Source organism: Seriola lalandi, unplaced genomic scaffold (genome assembly GCF_002814215.2).
Source record: "Seriola lalandi dorsalis isolate HSWRI2012SDOR001 ecotype SW California unplaced genomic scaffold, Sedor1 jcf7180002054682, whole genome shotgun sequence".
Classification (NCBI taxonomy): domain Eukaryota; kingdom Metazoa; phylum Chordata; class Actinopteri; order Carangiformes; family Carangidae; genus Seriola; species Seriola lalandi.
This window is the reverse complement of record NW_019525235.1, coordinates 2,742,240-2,765,659: the sequence shown is the minus strand read 5'-3', so window position 1 is coordinate 2,765,659 and position 23,420 is coordinate 2,742,240. Positions and strand designations below refer to the sequence as shown.

Here is a 23,420-nt window from a genome sequence, read left to right as displayed (position 1 = left end):
CGCACGCACAAACACACACACACACACACACACACACACACACACACACACACACACACACACACACACACACACACACAGAAAGTACGGAGACTATTTTACTTTTGCTTTCCTGGTCACTATCGTTGGCCGTTTGTGCCCCCAGAGTTTCCAGCCTGTATTTATCTTTGATCTATTTTCGCTCAGGGTTAGGTCCGAGCTGCCCTCCTCCAACTGGATTTTGGGTAAATGCACTGTATGTGTTTTTGCAGCACACACAAAAGGAAGTATAAACACAGCAGCAGACGAATGAATGAAAAAATATATCGCAATCTGACAACAACCACATTCTATTTGTATGGTGTAGAATAGAAATTGTAAACAAATCAAAACTATTTTTCTGTGGTAAAGAAGTATGCAGATTATTTAAAGTACCAATACAACAATTTAAAAATAATATCTTCCACATAAATGCTCTGTATTCAGAATCTTACTCAAGTACAGAAGTATTATCAGCAAAATGAACTTTGAGTATGAAAAGTAAATTATGAGACTGTCCCTTTTCAGAATGTTGTATTATGCAACTAGCTTTTATTTTCATCATCAGTACATCTGCTGATTATTATCACAATTAATCAATTAGTTGTTTTGTCTATAAGATATTAGAAAACTGCAAAAAATGCACATCACAATTTCTCAGAGCCAAAAGTGACTTATTAAAATGACTTGATTTGTCCAACCAGCAGTCTAAAACCCAAAGATATTAAGTTTAAAAATCAAATAACACAAATATATACAGTAAATCCTCACACTTAGAAGCTGAAACCAAAGAATATTTGGCATTTTTACTCAAAATAATTAGAAAGTCTAATCGTCTGTCAAAATAGTAGATGGTTATTTTTCTAACGATTCACTGCTCAATTAATCAACTTATTACTTCAGCTCATATTATCATGTAATATATTGGAATATTATTACTGACACATTTAAGTGTAAGCTGCATTTTAATGAAGCTGATTTGATTTGAACTAGTTTCTCTGCTCTTTGGTTGTTTAAACTATAACGATTATCATATGTTTTACATGATTATATTAATCTGAAATGTAAATGATGCTATCAGATAAACATGGTATAGTAAAATGTGTGATATTTTCCATTGAAATGTAGTGGAGTAGAGGTCAAAAGTTGCATAAAATTATAGCCCTTAAAGTATATCCAAATTGTATTAAAGCAGAGCACTTGTGATAGAACAAACTCCAGTCAGAGAAATTAAAAAACAAATATGGAATTTGGATGAATTTAATCCCTGATGGAAATCATGCTTTGGCTGTAGATGAAAGCGCTGCCTCACAGTCAACAAAGCAGTGTGTATTTACAATATGGTCAGGTGGATGTTGACATCTGAGTATTATTGGTCTCACATCAGTCTAGTTCTGCTTTTGCCGTCTTACTATTTCCTTCACAAACTCTGTTTTCTTCTGGGATTACCACTATGACTCAATCTTTTTATCATGGTATCACCCTAATAAGTGGATGTTTTTAGGTAGCATATATGGTTTGGGGCCACAGGACTTCAGCCTTTAGATTAATTCATGATGCAGTGCATTGTTATGAGGTAAATCGGGTTAGGAGCTTGGAAGTGATGCAAAACCTCACCTTGTCTCCAAAATGTTAGACCTACCCCAGTTTAGCTGAGAGTCCAATTCATTTCAGTTTTTAACTATTATTGTGAATATACCCAAATTAATTATGCCAATAGGGTTTCACCATTAACACAGTATATTGTGCATAATCTGTAATCCAGTGTCAGTTTTACAGCCTGCACTCGTGATTTGTGTTGTGACACTTTTTAAAAAGTGAAAATAGAAATTTCCCAAACGTAATTCAAAGCAAAATAAATTAGAGCTTGTATCTACCGACATCTTGCTGGTAGATTGCATTCATGGAAACTGCATTATGGGGCACGACGGTGAAGTCATTAAGAAGCTTACAGACGTTCTGGCAGATTAGGTTTTTCTCTTCTAATCCTGCAGATTACCACTGCACAAGCCTTCTGGCTGAGAGTGCTTCGTTGCGCTGCACAGTTTCTTTACATTGATCATTTTTTGTTGCTGCCATATCACTGGACTATGTAGACTAAGACGGACACAAGCAGGAGAGAGAGAAGGTCAAAGTGCAACAGAATTGCCGAAACTACGTCGCTGCAGGCGGAAACAAAGCTTGAAAAAAACCGTATTGAAGCCAGGATTTAGGGATGCATTCTGAGTAGGATTTAATGAAACGAAGCATGGATTTTTGTAAATATTACGTCATGGATATTTTATTTTGTTTTGACAGATTGTATGTGGCACAAATTTGTTCACAACAGAACTACTAACTTACACCTGCGTGGAACATTGACTCAACAAGGAGGATCATCTCTTTTGGAGACTAATGCAGACGGTGTCCCTCGCTCTCTGTAGTGAAATGGAGACAGATCCATGTTGTGAAGAGCATACAGACCCAGCAGTGGAGCCTACAGAGCCTGAGCTAGGAGAGGCCATTTCCGAGTTTGCTGACAAGGACAGTCATACCGAGCTGGCCTGTGGGCCACCAGAGGAAGGAGAGGAGTTGAAAATGAAAGAGCAGGTTGAAACACAGAGCTGTGCAGGAGCAAGTAAAAGCACCGAAATAAAGAGCACCACCAATCCCGAGCGAGAAGACGGAGAGACAGAATGCAAAGAACGGAGGAAACTGAAAAAAACAAACAGCTGGAAGATGGTAAGATTTCAAGACCCATCAGAAGACGATGATGTGTTGGAGAGGGACAGCGCAGCAGAGAGTCTCTTTCCAGAATACGCAATGGAGGAGTGGACTTCCTCAACCTTTGAGGAGCTGTTTACTGCAGAAGATTGGCAGGATATCACAGGTGAGGATACATCAGTGAACAGCACATCACATGCACAGACACACATTTTAGACTTTGTAGGTAATCTTGCATCACTAATTTATGAGTGACTCATGCTTTTCATTTACTTTGCATTGATGTTTACATTTACTTTTCATTTGAAAACCTCAAAAGAAGAAACGTAACCAAAACGTTACTGAGTTCAAGCTCAGTGTGTTCATGGCTGTTTCTGAGCATGTGTTTTACTAACAACTAGCAGATTAACCCTGCTTCGTCCTGCACGACCTTTTCTTTTCTCACGCAGAGGACCGGCTGTTGAGGAAGAAGGTGCTGGAGCCTGTGGCCCCGCACTCCCTGTGCCCCACCTGGGGCCAGGAGGTTACTGTGAAGATGCAGTGTGTCCTGGAGGACCGCACTGTGGTGGAGAAGGATGGCAAGCTTGTCTTTGTTATTGGAGAGGGAGATGTAAACCAGGTGAAAGCTTTGAACCCTTCAGTTTAATCTAACAGGGTAACACACTGTGCTTCATAAGTGTCCAGTAGAGACTGTGAAAATAGGTAAACAAGACTCAGTTAGCCCACTGATCTAACATCAGCGGGTTAACATCATATTGCCAGTACAAAAGACATAGTGCAGCTATGGCTGATTGAATATTTTGTGGTATTGGAACATGAATGCATGTACCAAATATCATGACAATCATTCCAATAGTTCATGGGATATTTCACTGAAAATCAAAAATGTAAAGCCCATGGTGGCACAAGAGGAAAAGTCAAGGGATACCCAAACTGAATATGGTTAATCCCCAGGGAACAACAAACATTTGTACAAAATTTCATGGCAGTCCTTCCAGTAGTTTTTGAGATATTTCAATCCCAACCAAAGTGGAGGACCAACTGACCAACATTACCATCAGCCGTGCTCCACATGCTTGAGGAAAATGAAATGCACAATGCAAAGTGCTTATATGCATTTTGTGTAATGACGTAAAAAGCTGCAGATGCTTTAACAGTGCTTTAAATAACACGTTGTGTTTTTGACACCTGTAGGCCCTGGAGGAGTGTGTCATATCCATGCAGAAGGGGGAGATCACATTACTGCTGGCAGATTCACAGTATGCTTATGGACTTTTGGGAAGGTAAGGACTTTACAGTTAATCTTGACTAGACTTTTGAATCAAGGGCCATGTTGAAGAAGAAACCAGACTTGGCCAGTTATATTTTTTTTCTGTCCAGTTATAATCTCAGTAAGTGAGCCCTGGGCTCTTGTACCTGTTGCTGTGGGGGCAGCCTGGTTATCCAGGGGTAGCAGGGTTAATGAACCATAAACAGGAGCAGATGGCTTCCTCCTGACACCATTCAGAGGCAGCCTATCAGTGGTGTGTTTGTAACCTACCAACCTATGGGAAGACACCACTCATATTACAGCCAATGGCTTAGGTTTATAACCTTTACACTATTAAAGAGCCAGTATGAACACAACAGAGATTGGTGTGTCGCTGACAAAAACCTATTGTTTATAGTTTTAATGTTTACTTTGGACAACCTGAACACATGAGAATGGGACATAAATGCATCACAGTGATTTGATGAGATAGTGTATGAAAATATACCATTGAAAATATTTGAGGAAAAATGCCTTTTGAGGCAGGAATACAGTGTTAATAGAAAATATGACTAATGTGATTCAATTTGTTTGCAAGTTGATTATCTTGCAGCAAATTATTTTCAGTAGTTTTTACTGTAAGACTTTTTAGAAAGGCAGTAATATACTATATATTAAGCTGTTTCATAAACAGCAAAATTGGGACCATTAATGTCATTCTGAAAGTGATACTATCAAGTCTATGCCAGTGTTTATGTAAGCCCACACCCATTAGAGCAAACTAACCATTATTGGATAGTTTCAAACACTCAAACTAGAGCCACGTGTGCTCTGTGAGTGGACAGCAGTCGTGCAGTTAATATAAAAAGCTCAATAGACCCTAAATTAAAGAGTTTTCCTGCCTTTTTGTGGGTATGTGCAGCACAGTCATATCAAAATTGGCCATTCAGCTACATGTAGGACATTGTGTACCATTAGCAGAGTGGCAGTACAGAGGAGTAATGCATAAAAACATTGCTGACAACATAACATTCAGATGTACTGAAAATTGTGTTGTGAAAGCATGTTCGTTTGTTTTTTTCAGTGTGTGTACTTAACTGTTTCAGTCTCTTCTGTACGCTCCGTGTGGGGTCCTGTTTTTATTATGGGGCTCTATGAAGGTGGATGATGGGACATGGTGTGTGAGAGATGCAAGCGAGGAGTCCCTGAGGTGTTGTCTAGAGTCTCGCCCTCTGTCGTGTGTGGAGAAGGAGGCAGAGAAAAAGGGGGGAGACAGCGGGAGGTTAGTTAATGATTGTTTTGATGCAGCTGATTAGGGTTGTGTGCTGTGGAGTCAAATTTTACCGTACCATACGGTACACAATCAGCGCTTGGTGCCAGCTCTTTAAACTTGATTCACTTACTGAGGTTGCGGATTTTCTGTCGTAACTGAAGTTAAAAACATCTTTTGATGATTTGGTATGAAAGTAAAGACATTTTAAAGTGAAACACCATGTTGCAAACTTTACTAAAGGTCCTCCAGCAGCAGGGTAGTCCAATGGTTAAACAGGCCAACCAATGATGGAAAATACCACAGTCTCTGAGCTCTGAAAAATCTTCAGCTGGAGGGTCTGTAAAGGAATAGTTTGACTTTTTGGGAAAGACACTTTTTTACCCAGAGCCAGATGAGAGGATTAATACCATGCTCATATCTGCCAATGGGTAGCTAACTTAACTCAGCATAAAGGCCAGAAACAGGGGGAAACAACTAGCCTGGCTCTCCCAAGGAAAAAAAAAATCCACCTATGACAATATAACTTAACATGTTAAAGCTCATTTGTTCAATTTGTGTAAAATTTTAAAAATGAAAATGCACTGTGTAATGAAGGGTTATGTGCCGGACTAATTCTTGGCTCTGAGCTGTTACCAGATAACTAGCAGAGACTCCAGGAAATGACTGAACCTGGCAAAGAAATAGTCCAGAACAAGGCACTTCTAACCCAGGCTAGTTACTTCCAACTGTTCCCAGTCCTTGTGCTAAGCTAAGCTAACTGTCTGTTGGTTGTAGCTTCATATTTACTAAACATGAGTGGTATTAATCTTCTCATCGACCTTGTGGGCAAGAAAGGGAAGACACTCATTTTCTCAGAATGTCTTACTATTCCTTTAAGGACACTGAACACTGATAACTAACTTAGCGTTAAGGGCTTGTTGCTCTGGATGAACTGCTGAACCCGTCTGTTAAGGACTATTACAGAAGTATTCAATAAAAAGAAATATTTGAGCATAGAGGCATTCAAAAATAAGAATTACAAGCAGCGACAGACATCATGCTTCAGACTAGATTTGACAGGCTCAGCTTGTATCTGGGCTGTAAAATGACAGAGACGCAATGAGGGAAAATCTCATTAGCCTCTCTTTTTTCCGGCAGATGCATTGATTGAACTCTGTCAGTCGCCTGTTGCAAACAGTGCCGCTAAGAGCACTTCACAGTTATTTATCAGAACACTGTGCAAAGCTGGTCAGACAGTGTGATTCAACACAGCACAGTGGAGTGGTCTGTACCTTTGGTGTGTGGGTGATGGGCTCGAGATGTGATGTGATGATGATAATGAAACCAATGGAAGTATTTACCTGATTGATTACAACAGACAGGCTGGCTGGGACTAAATTGACTGTAAGAAACAGTGACATTTTTCCTGTGAGACATTAAAGCCCTGAGCCTTTGGAAGCAGAGATGTGACGCAATCTGCTCGCCTTTTCAAGGAACAGCAGCATGCGTCAGAACTATTCCCCGCTGAGACACACTGCTTAGTCAGAGACACATACTGCATCCTCTCAGTCAGCAGGTCATTATCAGAGAAGAGTGGAAACTAACATCTGTTGATCACTGGACAGGCGCAACTTTAACACTTATAAACCCTCCAGGGGCCAGAGGGAGTCAGCCTCATCAGCCCTGCACAACCCCAAAGTCAACAACATTAAATGCCATTGGCACCTACTTTATTTACATCTTAACAAAACTAAATGCAACACCGCATTGAAATGAGCCTGCAATACTTCAATTATATACAGCGTGTGCATGTATTTCTAGCTGCATGTGAAACACCATACAACACATTCAAAAGCTTCTTCAGTGTGAAATGGTAAGGTTACTTTGGCCAGCTGTCAACAAACATTAACAGAAGCTTAAGCCCCGGTGCTGGCAGCGAAGGTGCTGGTGTACTTTTACTCTTGGCACAACTGAGAACTACTTCAGTGGCACATGTTGAAGTAGAGTTAATTAGACCACTGGGATGTGTCAAAGTTAAATTAATAGTTTAATCCAAGTCCAGATGGACAATGTCAGCCAGTTAATCATTCAACTGTTACATCAATGTGTCATGTGGGGATTGTCTGCTTTTCATGATTAATACTGCAGTTCAAATAGGTTTGTACCAAAGTAATTTAGACAAAAGCAACATGTACTGGATGTATATATATATATACCTTAACCATATACAGTACATACTATACACACAGGGCTGAGGATTTTCAACACAAAGAAAAGCATTGGCTGTATTCAATGAAAACCAACCATAAATGACTTAAGGTATGTAGGGAATGATATAGGTAAAAATAAATCTACAGAAACACAATGAAAAAGGTAAAGCAGGATCAAAAATTAAATAATTTACCGTTGTATGGGGGGATAAGTAGATCTGTAACATAAACATGGAGGAAGGTCTTGAACTTGATTTGATGATGAACAGGGATCGGATGCAAGAAGATGAGGATCGGATCACCTTTTAAAACATCTCGACAGCAGTGAAGCTGCTGAAGCACTAATTGTACAAGGGAACACCAGCCTGGGAAATTCAGAAATATACAGTTTTACGTAAGAATGTCAAGACTAGTTAACCCATGTACAACTTTATTCCGGATCTAATTTTGATTGTACTTTTAAACTGGGAAAATCTAGATCTAGCACCTGAATGTATTAGTTTGACAAAATTATTTTAGTCTGTTCTACAGCTCTCACATGCTAATGCATGGGTCCTAAGTGTCGTGTTTTTTTCTGATTAGGGAAACACATCAAAATTAACGCAAGAGGAAATTATCTTATGATGCAAGCTTACATTTTGCAAATGTTACGAAATGGTCTCCAGGCTCTCAGCTACAACATCAGTTAAAGTTTGAAGACATCCAAATACCAGCATCTCCAGGGAACAATAAGGGACCAAGCGTTTCCAACATAGAATAACATGGATTATAAATTGTTAGCAGTGACTATGAACCACAATATTCAAATATAGCAGATAATCACATACTAAACAAATAGCCTTTAATGGAATAGTAGAGACACTGTGGAGACACACCAGATGGCTATCATTGTCAGTTTCTGGGGGGAGAAAAACAAACAAGTCCAACTGTAGAAGGAGAGAGAGGAATCTCCCTCTCTTTGAGCCCGGGGGAGCTTTGACTAAACCAGGCATACTGATCTGGCTTTATAGTGGCAGGGAGGAGTGGGTTGAATGAAGCTTCAGCTCATGGGAAAGTACAGTAACATTCACTGTTATCATTGAAGGTTATTGCATCATATTCATCATCATGTTGTAAGCCGTGCAGTTTAATTTGATCTTATGGTGTGTTCTGTCAGACTGCCAGGCTGTCACACTGTGAAGGTAAATAATAGCTTATGGCTGTTTAGAGTAGTTTAGAGTAGGTGTAGATACATCAAGGTGGGGAAATTCTTGGCTTTGTGATTTTAACATTTTTATAACTAATAAAATACAACATTACAGACTTACAGGGATATATATTAATAAAGAACTGGACTTAGTTCTGTTATTGTCTACCAAAAAGACTGGCACTTTACATCTGACATTTAAGGGGAACGCCACCAATTTTACATATCAAAGTCTGTTTATAGGGCTTCTGTATGTGCGAAAACTTAGTATAAAGCTTTAGTAGCTCTAGAGGTAGCATGAAATCTGAAAGATGGCCTCAAGTCATCACAGTGTCGGTTGAAGCCTAAAACTAAAAGTTCAAAAATGAAAAAGACAATCTGGTGGTGTGGAGTTACAAAGAAGTGTGGTTACTGTACCAGACCTCTGTAGCCCATTCCACATCTGTGCTGCTAGCATAACAAGCCAGAATTTCCAACTGAACTGTTGGTGGCCTACTTGCATTATGGGCAACGTAGGCACCAGGTTTTGACAACTAAGAGGAATGCTAGGAATGAATAGCATTAAACACATACCGCAGCTGAGGCTGTAGGCTCAGTTGTACTATGGGAGGCTGGGAGTGTCATTACTTTTTTTTTCATCATAATCTAAAATGTTGAGCAAAATCAAAATTGTGACCTGATGACGGCTACTGACTAACCGCCAGACTGACATCCTTAGAGCCACCCCACATTACAAGTGACAACAGCTACATAGCTATTAAAAATATATGACAATAATTCCTGCACACTAACTCCATTTCTTTTTAATCCAACCATTATATCAGACAATGTTTTCATCCATACTGGAATGTCATTAGGTCAGAATAAGGTTGAAAAGGTCGCAGTGTTGACCTGCAGATCATCCAGCCTGTATCCAATCTAATTGTTAAATACAATATTTAATTGCAGTCAGTGTGCAGGTGTTATGTTTGAAATATAATATCAAATATTTACCCAGCACTAATAGATAACATGCATTGACCAGTGAAACAACATCTTGGGAATGTGCTCAAGGGGAATCTTTGTTGACACTCTTGATGTAGTTGGCAAGTGCGGAAGCATTTCCCCGCAGCCTCTGAGGCACACCCATATCCAGCGGGGAATGTAGCTGAAAAAGGCAACAGTGACATTTCTCTGAGCAGAAAGGCACGTAGGCCGACAGATTCACAGATGAAAGTGGCAACATGAGAAGGTGTCAAGCCAGAACTCTGATCAATAGAATCCAGTCTGATGATGAGTGAGGATACATGTGGGCGTAGCCACTTTTGACAGACGTGAGAAATGTCAGCGACTTATTTGGTCTCTATATTTTTCTCTGTCCTCTTCTTTACAACAAAGATAAAGAGAAACATTAGCATATGTTCTTTGGTGTGGCATTGAATGAAATACAGGGTGTTAGGTCCACTTGTGATTATTGTGTGTGTTTCTTCCTCTTCTTGCAAGCCAATCTCTCTTCTTATCACCCAATGTAACATGACACAGCCAAGAGCTGGCAGTTCTGCTTTTCATTGCATCAGGCACTTGTTAGTAGACAGGTACAGTGACTCACGCAACACAGAGGTTGGTTGGTGTTTGTCACTTTTATGCACACCGGCCCTCCTCCCCTCTGTCTCCTGGCTCGTAAGCATGTTGCCGCGTCAGAAAATCTGTGAGGTGGAGTTCCTCTCTGCACTGAAGGTAGTGTGACTCACTCTGCAGCACCACCTGGGTCAAATGAATAATGTGACCTTTGAGACGCTCCTCTGTGGAAAACACAACGATGAATCTAAACCATTCTTCTCCACACTCATGTTTCTTCTCAGTACAAAATTACTTCTGGCATAACTGACACCAGTGTGTATAACATGTTTCTTTGTTTTACTGTTTGTGATCAATGAAGGATTACAGCAACAATTGAACTCTTGGCTTGTGCGGTCACGTGACCAAAACAAGTTTGACTGTAGCTTTTGGTCTGTGTGTGTGTGTGTGTGTGTGTGTCTCATTCCCGGCACAGACGCACGCAGCAGACTGACTAGAAACCACACCCAGACCTTACGCTGCAGGAGCAGATCAGGCAGCACCGACAGCTGTAGCACACTCCAGATAAGATCTGGGTTAGCTCTCAATCACCATCCACTCGTCTGCCTGCCATAGCAAGTGCCACATTAGTTTAAAACTGCATGTGTTGCTAAAAAAGAAAGGTATGGATTAAATCTGAACAAGAATAGACTCTTTGTTTTACCTCTGAAAACTACATGTTGGGTTGTTTTGGCGCAGCAGCAGTATTTTGCCCCTCAGACCAGTGTTTGAACTGTGCATGTCCCTCATCTAATCTCCCTGGATGTTTACCTTTTTCCCCTACTGCTAGCAAGCTTATCTCGCTCATCGGCACAGCCTTGCTTGTAATATAGAACTGCCCTCAGTTATATTTACTTCTGTTTTCCATGATTGGGAGGTGTTTAGTCGGACAGTAAATCTCCTCAATTGAAATGTGCTTTTATTGAATTGGAGGTAGATAGTCTATTTTTAGAGCAGATAATACTTAGTGGATTAAAGTTGGCTTGGTATTGTAAGAATACCACACTGGTTAGAGCTCTGTTAGTGTTGTCTAGTTTTATATTGCTTTGTTACAACCTTTTATATATTTTTACTGCTTGGTTTTGGTCCCTGCTTTCTCCCAGTTCAGCCAAAGTCACTTTGCGCTGCAGCCTCCACTGTTGGTGATGTTAACCAGGGTTAGTACAGTAGGTTTTCACAGGAGGGACGAAGTGAGACTGCAAAACAATTAAAACCCACAATATTCTCATTGAACAGAACGATCACGTAAGAGCTTTTACCACATAGCTACTGAACAACAGCTAAGAGCAAACAGGATATTGTTCAACATAAAACCAACCATTTCCTAATATCCAGTGTGATTGACGCACCAACAAAACTTATAAAGGAAAAATAAGAAACCATCACAGCTAATTTTTAACTTAAGCTATAACAGGTACAAAGTAAAAGTTGAAGGTCCCTTATTTGACACCTTTCACCAGTTTTATTTGAAGTGTTGATATCCATAAGAAGATATATTTGTGGTTTTAAGAACCAAAAACAATCTCAGTGTAGTTTTACATCTCCTCTCTCAGGCTTCTCTCTGGAGCTCTAGTAACAACAGATTGGTAAGCCAGTCATAAGAGAGGAGGCTCTGAGCCTCTCTTCTGATTGGCTGACTGTTAAAACACTCTGTGTTACTGTTAAAGCACTCAGTGAACACTCGGACAGACCAAATCCTGTAAGGTTGGATGGTGGGTCCAGGTGGGCAGGGCTTTGGGCATGGCTGAGAGCAGTGACTGCTTTGTTGTGACATCAAAAAAGTTACCAATGTCCTGACGGCTTGTTTTAAGGATCAATTTCTGAATACAGGCTCTGTGCATTTCTCTGTGGACTGAGCACTTCGATACTTTCACAGTATTAATATAGAACCTAGAGCTGCTTCATTATCAGAAAAAGACATGAAAGTCTCACTTTATTCAATATTGGACATCTAAAGGTATATTCTCTTCTATGTTTTACAGCATATTGGCTAATGTGTACTGTATGCAGTAGTTCCCACAGTGCTCCTTCTTTGTGATTTTTCATGGCATCATCAGGAGCCAGAGCGTGTCAAGTCATGTCACTCACCACAGCATAACTGCACAACATTTTAACATTTAACATGGTTTTTTATTTGGTAATTCAGATATTTACTTCTTAATTCCTATGATTGTATGTGTTTGAAACATAGTTAATATAGCCTCATTTTTTAATGTGGTGAAATGTTATTAATAATGATCAAATGTATTATAAATGGATCTGAACAACACTATGGAAACCACCACCTTACAGAGGATCCAGGCATCCTTGATCACACCTGTTGGTCTTAAAAGAAGTGTTTGTTCCCAAAACTGTAGACCAAGCAGATTTCGTCTCAAGATGTAATATAAAAATAAAAATAAATGTCACTGTGCAAAAATAGATTTTCCACTAACTTGTTAGGCTCCAAAAAGGTTTGTACCTACAGTTCTACCGTCACCTCTGATCTGTAACGCTCATAAAAGTACTGTCTGTACTGGAACACTGACACGACTGTCACGCTTCAGTGGAATTACCTGTCGTCCTTTATGGCACTAGCTGCGCTGTGTTGTTTAACCACGATTTTGCTACAGAGTCTGTTTTCCGGAGCGTGTCATGCAAGAGGGACATATGGGAGAAACACAAGTGAGATGGTACTCAGATTATCCCCACCACCAGCACCTTTCGTATCTATGCCAACTACTCTCTTTAAATCACCCATGCCTGCTGTGCACAATACACACAGCCAGAGAGGGAGAGAGAGATTAGAGGGCCATGACAAAGAATAGTTGTAACCAAACGTGCTCTTTTTTACAGCAAAGCACTTTTTTGTGCGTTATTAACTGGTTGTGTGTGTCTTGAATATGTCATTTTAAGATTAAAATATAAGAGGCACAAACAAACAAAGCTAACAAAGCTGATCATTTAAAACCATGTAACCTTATAAAGGGTGTTTGTTGAACTGTGACACACCATCTGAAATCCACACCGCTTCCCGATTAGTTAAATATTATGTAACTTTCAGACACTGGCAGTATGATAGTCACGCCAACTTCATGCAGTGATCGGCCAGTAATTTTATTCATCACACAACTGTTTCTGTCAGGTTTCATATGTACAGCGAGCGCAACAAAGAAAAGATTGTCCTCATTTGTGCCGTTATCCCAATTTGAACTTTTTTTTATGTCTCCCCCCTTCTCTATGAGAGCCGGCCTTTCACCGCGCCTTGCTCTGAATGTGGCCGTTCAGAACAGCTATAAACACGTTTGTTTATGTTGTATGCACAAGTTTGTTTTGAGCATATGCTGGCCTTTACGCTCCTGCATTATGCACCCGTTGCTTTGTATTCATAGCTGATTTTCAGTCGCCCTTGTCATTGCTCAAACACAGACGCTGCTTCTGGGATTCTTTCACTTCCAGGACCACCCTGTCCCACTTGTCATTTGTGGCTGAGAGGAGTCACTTGTTATTTTGATTTTACAATTTTAGATACACATTTCAAACGACAGAAGAATGCAACTTTCCCGGATCATAAGCTCAGACAGATTATTCGGTGATAACAGACACAGAGTTGCCAGGCAACTCATGAAGCCACTTCATACATTTTTACTCATTTGTAACCCCAGCAGAATGGAAGCAGATTGGATAGTGGAGGGGCAGGCTGTGACTCCCTGACACTGACACACTATGCACACACATGCACACTCATGCATGTATGTAGCAGGTCTGTATCTACAGGCCAACATGCTACTTGTATCATTGTATCATGTACTTTGGCAGAGACAACAGTGTACCTGAGCAAATAAGCTTGTGTGTCTGTAGAGCAGTGTCGTGCTGCTGCTGTGGGGGGATGTGAGGTGACGTGTGCTGCCTGCGAGCCCGGAGGAAAGAGACGTGTTGCAGAGTGACAAGTGGCACTGATGTGTGTTTGTATGCGTTGAGTATGTGTATGTGTGTTTGGGGGTGAAGAGGTACCGTCAGTGAGGACGTGGAGTCTGACTCATCTCTCTGAGACGTCAGTGCTCCGTCATCAGCACTCTATCACAGGCACGCGCTCGCACACACACCCATAGACTTTCAAAATATCCCTCTCAGAGTTAATGACTGGTGGCAGACTCCCACTGACATCGTCGCTACAAAATCAAAATCAGATGTGCAGTGTTTAAGCTTTAGGGATTAACTAAATCTCAAATGTTTGATAGGACTGATGGGATTAGTTGCACTGTGGTAATGTTTCATATTGTGATTCCAGATGGTGACGGACAATACAAGTGAGCTCATGTATAGAAAAACACCGCAATTTTTGAGTGCAAAGAGATAAATCAGTTTGCCAATATAACATGGGCAAAAACAGATTGGAATTCCTTGTAAATAGGCTCTCCGTGTTTCCTTTCCAAACCCTCTGTGATCACAGTGACCTATGCCATTGCCACTGGCTTTGGTCAAGAAAAGTCAAGCCCCTCCTCTTAAGAAATGTGGCTGTTTGACTCATGATGGATGCTCCAGGTTTCAGAAAGAGACTAAAGGATAGTGCTAATGGCCCTGCTACATTTGCTTTACTCAGCCAGCTGCTCCTCTGTGACAACCTGACTAATAAGTCAGGAGTTCAGTGTGCTGCTATTGATTCACAGGCTGCACAGGGAGGGAGAGCTGGCTGCTGCTGAAAGGAAGCCAGATCTTTATTTGGTTAGGTTACAGACTAACACTCACAGAGGCAGTCATATTTCTCCTGGATAGCGATACGACAGGAGGGCAACGGTGAATGATAATGATGTTTTTGTTTGATGTACACGTACACATACACACACACACACACACACACACACTGCAAAACTGGTGCAACATATACGTGACATGTATGTCCATCATTAAAGGCCTGAAGGCCTGGTGTAGCTGTTCAGGTGCACATAAGCAACAAGTGCTGCTTTAACATTACATCTCATTCAATAATCAGTCAGGGAGCCGCTTGTTATGCGCTCAATTTGCAAAATGATATTCTAGAAACTGTGACATTTTCTTAGTGGCAGTTATCTGGTTGCAGCACATGCATGTGACAGCTTGGACTTAGAAGGGAAATTAATTTCTGATCAGTATCTCTTCATGACATTTATTTCCCTACCAGAATATTATACATAAAGCAATGAGCAGCTTGTAGCCCCAAACGTTAATGCTCACAACCACAGAGGGAGGCAAACCGCAACCCTGTAGAATGGTTATTGTCTCACCCATATTTTTGTGCCCAAATTACACTCTCTGGAAAAAATAAATCTTTGAATTGTTCGACTAAACAGGAAGCATAAAATACTCTCACAGCATTCAGGGATTCGTATGTCCACTGAAGTAGGCAGGCATTTATGTGAAGTACAACAGTAATGGAAGAGGAGGACTTTCATCTTTCAAAGAGCAGGATTTTTGGCTCCTCACTCAGAATTTGTCGTAACTTAGAAAGCTTTGAAGTTCAAAAGTAAAATCCAAAACTGGCAGAGATTCGGTTTATATAATCAGTAGACATAATGTCTGTGCAAAGAAAGAGTTGAGCTGTCATTGCTATTAACTACAGCTTCACATTTACCTCTCAGAAAATCCCACTGAAACTAAACCTTACTCCCTGGGGCTGCATGAGAAATTGCCTCTTGACCGCACCATGCACACCTCAGAGACGTCTGCTTGTTCATATTGATTGATTATATATGTAGGATCAGTCCTAGGATAAGATATCTCCTACAGATAACTGCCAGGCTGATAAACTAGATAATGACCCCTTGGTGATATATTTCTGTTTAAGACAGATTGCTCTCATCCACTTTAATACAGACCAAAAGCTTTGAACTTTTTTTTTTTTTGCGAAGAATTATTCATGTGGATGCTGCCACACATCAGAGCCACAACCTGTCTGAGATTTCAGATCATTGCATAAGGTAGAAACTGAGACTTTCCCGCTTACCTGTGAGTCAGAATAAAGATATTGTTTTGTTTAAAGGCTTTGAACTTACCCTATTCATTCATTCACTCACTCACTCACTCACTCACTCACTGCAGAAAGGTGTAGCTCACAACTGATAATATGATCATTTTAATTCATAAATTCGCTCTTAGATTTTAATCTATACTTTGATTTGATAGATTAACATCTTTATCAATCATCACACTTTGCTTATTATTGAACGTGTGCAGTGCTGTTTTAGGATTTATTGTTTTAATCTCCATCAAGTGACAGCGAGAAATAACCACCAACTCTATTCAGATTTGAGCTGCTTATAGATGCTTTTAGCTCATTGTTTTGGCTCACTATCTGCACACGGATCGAATGGTCGAGTCTCACTGCTCTCATTAGGTGGTTTCCTGCTGCTATATCCATGGCAACAAGATGAAGTAAACAAATGGTTGTTGAAGAAAGTCTAACCTTTAGTAAGCTGGAGACCCAGATTTTTTCAGGAGTTGGTAGAGACAAAACCTGAGCTAAAATCTGTGTGGATTTTAGACATGAGTTAGATTTCCAAAAACATAGCTAGTCTAAGGCCACTTTCAAGCATTTGACTGAGTGATAAAGATATAACTGCCTGTGTGTTTTTGATGAAGACACTGCGTGATAGTGAAGCCATCAAAGCTGAGACACAAATGTGAAATTGAATAGGATTTAACCACTATAATGATGTATGGAACAATGTTTTGATGAGCGGATCTTTGAGTTGTTTGTCGGACTCATACGTACTCGCACAAAAACAGGGGTGACCTAATAAACAGTCCTGCTGACATTTTTATACTGTTCGATATACCGACACTTTGGCGTGGTAATGTGGCAAGAAATGTGGCAATGCAGCAGCAAAAGTTGGTAAAGAAGAAGACTGCTACCACAGATGTAAACAATGCAGGTTTAAACTATTTCTAAAAAACATGTTTGTTAGACCTCCAGGGTAAACACAAATAACTGTTTGTTTACAGGAAAAGTCTACAAGGTCAATTTTTTTATGCCTGAAACAGTCCAATGTAATCAAGGCAGTGGTGCTGGCACTCACTCGTCCTGCTGCAGATAACTACTGTATGTCCTGTCCTCTCTCTACTTAGAGCTGGTTTAATAAAGTTGTGTAACCAAATGATCCTCACGAGTTGCTCTGAAATGACCGGGCAACTGCACATCCCTGCTATTAAGAAGCTACTATTTGCCCGGCAGGTAGCCTGAGGCCGAGACTGGATTCATTTTAACAGGATAAGGAAATCTGTGGTAGATTATATGGGGACTTTTGAGGAGCTCAACAGCCAGGATGTAGGCAGTAGCTGCCCTTGATCCCTGTGAGCACAGTTTCATTGGCACATTGCTGCAGGAGGAAATAAAAACAAATAGGAGAGGAAAGCACACGCCGAGGCAGCAGCTGAAAGGCCTTACACTGTTAGTTTCTAGATCTCCGACTGCAATAGGAGGCTGTTTTGCCGCAAATTAACTAGTATGGCAGCAGGCGAGGAAAAACAGCTGTGACGTCTCACCAATGCTAGGATTAAAGCTAAGCTTCTTTGCATGGCTGTATTGGTGCCGTGTGTCCATCCAAGAGTCAAAACAGACACAACACTGAACGACAGCAGCAGTAGGTCTGTTTTCACCATTGTAAAAAATAAACAACCTCATAAATCCCCTTGGATTTTGTATTATCATACAAGCTGCACGCCACATTTACGGTATATTAGTGTACTATCTCAATTGGTAACCATAGAAATCAGTATGAGGTACAACGCTGGCCTTTCCATCATTTAATATGGAGCACATGACGTCAAAGTGGCCACTGTTTTCCCTCTGAGGGAGTTTTTCCTTTCGTTCAGGGCAGCGTGGGGTCTGCATGGCAGATAACAGGGTGAGTCAGCTGCACTATCATACACCTTAATGAGGAAGTTTATAATGAATGCATAACTTCCCGTGACACAAGAGAGAAAAGCTAATCCTCCTTATCACAACAGTCACAGGAACACAAGAAGAGTGGAAACATTCCTCTTCTAATCTGATCTGTTTACAGTCACAATATGAGAAATACACGTCACGTCACACCAACGTCACAATAAAAACCCTGCTGGTTGAGAAATGAGTGTCCTCGGTAAATGCACATTAGACAATACATTACATAAATTCGTGGTGTGTAGTTCACTGTTTGTGATTTAATGTTGCTGTAGAGGGTTAAAGCAGTAAAATTTGTAAGATGATACCTCTGAAGACAAGAGTTTTTCAACTTTTGTTTAGTCAGAAGAAAATCATATCTTATATCATATTTGATATCGTTTAATTTACTTTTTATGTCTAAGCTGGTTTCGCACCTCTTGAGACAATTTTTCAGCAAATAAAATAGGTCTGGTGCTGGCAAACAAACGCACCAACTGAGAAACATCATCTTCTACAGACCAAAAAATTACCATGAAAATGCTGACAAACAAGGTAGACTCTAAAAGGAAAGTTCAACATTTTGGGAAAGTTGTTGAGAAGATTGATGCCAATCTCAAGTCTGGTCAACTTCACAGTGACGACAGGACTTCAAGAAGTCGAGGCAGTTGGCTAAGAAAAGGTCCAGCACGTAACCACCCATAAAGTCTCAACTTGAGGTTTTTATGCAGATTAAACAAATAAGATCTAACATGTTAATGAGCTTCAGAGGGTGCTGGAAGGCAGATTTAGAGTCTGGCTAGTGGTTTCCTCCAGTTTCCAGTCTTTATGCTAAGCTAAGCTAACCGGCTGTTGGCTCTGGCTTCATATATACTGTACAGTCACAAGAGTGGTATCAATCTTCTCATTGAACTCTCAGCAAGAAAGTGAATAAGCATATTAAACAAAATGTCCTTTTAATAGGTCACCTCTAGCTGCTCTGTGCTTTCGAGACAACTGAAATATACTGAAAATGAACTGCAGAAAACATTAGTTAGAGTGAAACAACAGCTCAGACCACCATGAATATGATGTCAGACCAAATAATTAAATGAAATGAAGTCATTTCAGTTTATCAGGCCAGAGTATAAGTGAATGAATGAATGAATGAATGAATGAATGAGTAGTAGTAATAAGGAGGTACTGTAGCTGCAGTACAGATGAGCAAATAAACCAGAAACCTTCAACTCAAACAGCAGAATGACGCCAGCAGAGACAGACCACTTGCCAACAAAACACTGTAGTTTCCATTCAAAAGCATAATATATATATTCTGATTATTTTATTTACATATACTTGTATATTAATTATGATTTATTATTGTCACTGTATACACCTAGTTTTTATATTTTTTCTGAAACACTGGCAACACTACTAACCAGCTACATTACAGTATATTGTTAGATCTGGTTTTCTTGGTGACCTGCAGTAAACACGACCATAAATGTGGGCAGAGACAGTCTGTATACATGAGTCCAGCATGGCACCTGAACCTGTCTCCGTCTCTCAGTGCTGTCAGAGCTGCTGCCTCAGCAAATGTCTCATATCTTTAACCCTCAGCTCAGCACTGATCTCCTCAGGCCTCAGGCTCAGTCCTGCTGCTGCAGCCCAAACAACTACTCTCTGTCTCTCCTCACTCACCTTTGCTCTGGTTAGGGTCAGGTGGCAACTTGCAGGGTCATTTCTGGTTTGAAACAGAGGAAAGATTGAGGCGCTTTTGAACTAAACCTGCACCAAGACTTAACCCAACACTGTCATTAACAGAACATTTGATAACTTTTTTAGATCTGGGCAGGGTTGTTTGGTCCATTCACCATTTTGGGCCACACTGAAATATCTTGACGTGCGTTTGATCAATTTTTTGGAAATTTTGCACAGACATTCTTTTTCCTCAGAGGATGAATCCTGATGACTTTGGTGATTGTCTGACTTCTCATGTAGTGCCATCAGCTGGTTGACATTTTGGACTGTTGGATGAATTGCCATGAAAGTTGGTGCCCACATTCATGCTCCTCTCAATGTAATCACAGATCATCCTGACATTTTTTTCTCTAGCGCCATCATTGGGTCTAAAATTTTTTTCCAATAGGTAGCAAAATATAATTTTTTCTCTGCTTTTCACAACTTGTAACAAGGTTTTCTTTTTTCCTGCTGCTCTTATTAATTAATGCGAAGTGAACATATGTTATCATATATGCTAAATGTGAGCATGTTAGCATTTAGCTCAGAGCACCGCTGTGCCTAAAGCCACATTCACGTCATTTCATTCAGACCTTAAGCAGCAGTCGTCCTCCTAATTGGAGGTCTGAGATATAGGGAATGTCCGAGAGCTGCGACATCTGCCATTTGGTGAAAAGAACTACAGACCCATCACCGGTAGCTACACTTCAATAACAGCCATTATCCACAGTAGCAAATTTAAAAAGTAAAGCATATTAAAATGTGGTCCTTTAACTAAATTAATAGTAATGCATTAGTATGGTGCCACAGAGGTGCCACTATATCACCGTGTTTACACAGACAGCGTAGCGTGAGCAGCACGTTGGCAGTGCAGCAGAAGCATTTCCTGTACTCTGTGTGTCTTTACACAGGCACAGTGCTGAGTTGTAGGTCATCTGTGTCTGGCAGCGTTCAGAGGCCAGTGCACAGTCACTGTGATTAGGTGCGTAAAACGCAGGAAGTAGAATAATATCTCTAATTTTTTTTATCAATGCTCAAAAACTACATTAATATGACAACTATGTCTAAGCTAATGGTAGTGTTACGAACTAAAGATTCTGTTTGTGTGATGAGTCACTTCTAGAGTAGCCAAGAGAGGCTAACAGGAGCAGGCAGGGAAGCCCGCTCCACAGCTCAGTTTTAGGACGTGGACCTGCGCTAAATTTGCAGGTTTGGGTTTCACTGGGATCTTGTGGAGGGATCTCACCCCGCTGACCAGCCTCTGCTTCCTGTTTGCACTAATAAGACCCTGGGGGCTCATTGGCTGAGCTCAGTGCAGCAGCACATTGGTGTGGTGCTAATCACCAGTGACCCACATGACACCGTAAACCTTATAGATCTGTCAGCACGCTGCGTTCTCAGATTACACTCGGCAGCTTGCCAGTCATGCTGATTTTGTTTCTCATATCGGCAACAATGGAAGCTCAACTCTCAGCTATTCACATTATTCCTCAGTGTTATAGACATAAATCCATACTCTGTCCTCTTTATACTGTACTTTTATTTTGATGACAGCATTAGCTGCTGAGCTTAAAATAACATTATGCTTCAAAGGTCACCTGTTGAATCCTGCATGTGAAGGATTGCCATTTGTCAGACAGTGAGCAGTCTGTGTGTGTGTGTGTGTGTGTGTGTGTGTGTGTGTGTGTGTGTGTGTGTTGCACTGAAGCAGCTGTACCTGCATTGTTTTAGACCTTTGGACCCTATACATGATAAACAAGACTAGGTCAAAATGTAGTATACTGTATGGCTGGACTGCATATGGTCAATGTGCAAATATTGAGGATGTAGTAGAAAACTGTTGTGGAACTGCTGTAAACAACTGACATCATTGTGTACTCTCCTACTCTCTGCTCGTATATACGGTATTTTATTACAGCTGAATTCACAATGAAGCTGTTCTCATTTAAATCTCTTCCTGTTTCTGTTGTCAGACGATGGAACAAGTATGAAATATTGACTGAAACGTGGCCCCTTAAGACAATATGTTAACTTCCGAGCCATTTTCAAGCTGCTTCTCTGCACTGCTAAATCCTGTTTTTATAGCCACGATGTCGTCTGACAAAATCACCAAACGCATAAATTAAAGACAAAAACAGTGCAACAGAATACCTGTCTTATTTTGACTCTCACACAGAGCATGGCCTGCATCTGTGATCCACTACTGTTTTCAACGACTCTAGAACTCTATTTACCTCAACTGCAGATTATTATATTAGTTTCTAATTATTATCATAGGCAGCTCTTTATTTGTATTATTATTCCCTCTGTTTGATATGTATAATTGATCATAGTGGTATTTTAAGACACACAAAACATATGATGACCTTATAAAAAGTCATTTGGAAGAATATACTAATACTTATTACTTATAATGTTGTAACTTTTTTGCTTGTTTGTTCTTTGTTTTATTGTAACATATCAGTTTCTTGTAATGTGGAATAGGCGAGATGTTTGGAATGACACAGAGATAGAAATGCAAGTAAGTAACTATATAGATTAAACTATCCAAAAATATATATTGTTTATATTATATATATATATAAGATGTTTTAACTAGCTTCAGCTCTGTCAACTAAAACAGTATGATGGTACTTACAGATTAATCAGTATTGTTTCAGTATTGTTGTACTGCTGCTTTTACTTTAGTAAAGTATCAGAATATTTCCTCCATCACTGTACAGGGAATAATGAATGAGAGTGTTTGCAGACACACCAGATATCAATATTTGGGACACTAACAATGAACAGTGACATGACAAACTACTAGGACTACTAGCATTACTAAAGGTATGAACAGTTTGAACAGCTTTATGGCCTTGTATTTATTTCTTTAGCAGTGGCTTCAGAGGTGAAGTCACAGAGGTCCATTTAATCTGGATCCAGGCTCTAGTAGGGCACAGTGTGCAGGACACTGTGTGCGTTATTGTTATTCGCTGCACACCGTTACATAATACGCAGTCTTCAGAATATTGTGTAATATTTTGAGATAAGAGTAGAGAAAAGTATGCAAGAACAAAACACAGTTACAGTATGTTCATGCACTGTGCAAACTGTGCAGCAAATTGTTTGGAAATGGTTTCACATTCTTAGTTCTCTAGTAAAATGCATGACATTAGCAGGAAAGAAGGAGTCGGCTCTAATGGTAAAATGTATGAGGCCCGTTTTAGAAAAACTAACATTACCCAGTGCAACTCAAGCCATGTGGTGTAGGTTCTTCATAAATGAATCAACTGTCTTCTTCTCTGCTGCTCTTGAACGCTTGTTACACAACTCGGCTAACAAGTCTCTGATCCTCGTAAACATGCAGTAGTTATGCCAAAACAAGCTGACAGGAGTAAACGCTGCTGTCAAAAATAGTTCAGAATGGCTTCTAAAAAGACCTGCATCCACTCGTTCACAGCCCAGAACGATAACGTCTCTGAACACTACTTCCTCCAGTCTTGAACGCCGGGATCCGGCTCAGGTTTCTGAGGCTTCAGCTCAGCTGCTGGTTTCACACTCCTGTGACAGTGGAGGAGGTCTCTAGAGAGGAGAGGTGAAAGGGTAATTTGATCCCACCTGCTGAC

The 23,420-nt window shown here is 40.3% G+C and overlaps 1 protein-coding gene across 1 annotated transcript in view; it reads left to right on the top strand.

Moving 5' to 3' along the window:
* Positions 1 to 38: 38 nt before the first annotated feature.
* fkbp16 (FKBP prolyl isomerase 16) overlaps positions 39 to 23,420 on the top strand; it is a 31,713-nt gene continuing 8,331 nt past the window's right edge. The window contains exons 1-3 of the mRNA XM_023422369.2: positions 39 to 2,887; positions 3,171 to 3,340; positions 3,916 to 4,004. Of these exons, the coding sequence (XP_023278137.1) occupies positions 2,413 to 2,887; positions 3,171 to 3,340; positions 3,916 to 4,004 (734 nt within the window). The 5' untranslated portion in view covers positions 39 to 2,412. The remainder of the gene's footprint in view (positions 2,888 to 3,170; positions 3,341 to 3,915; positions 4,005 to 23,420) is intronic.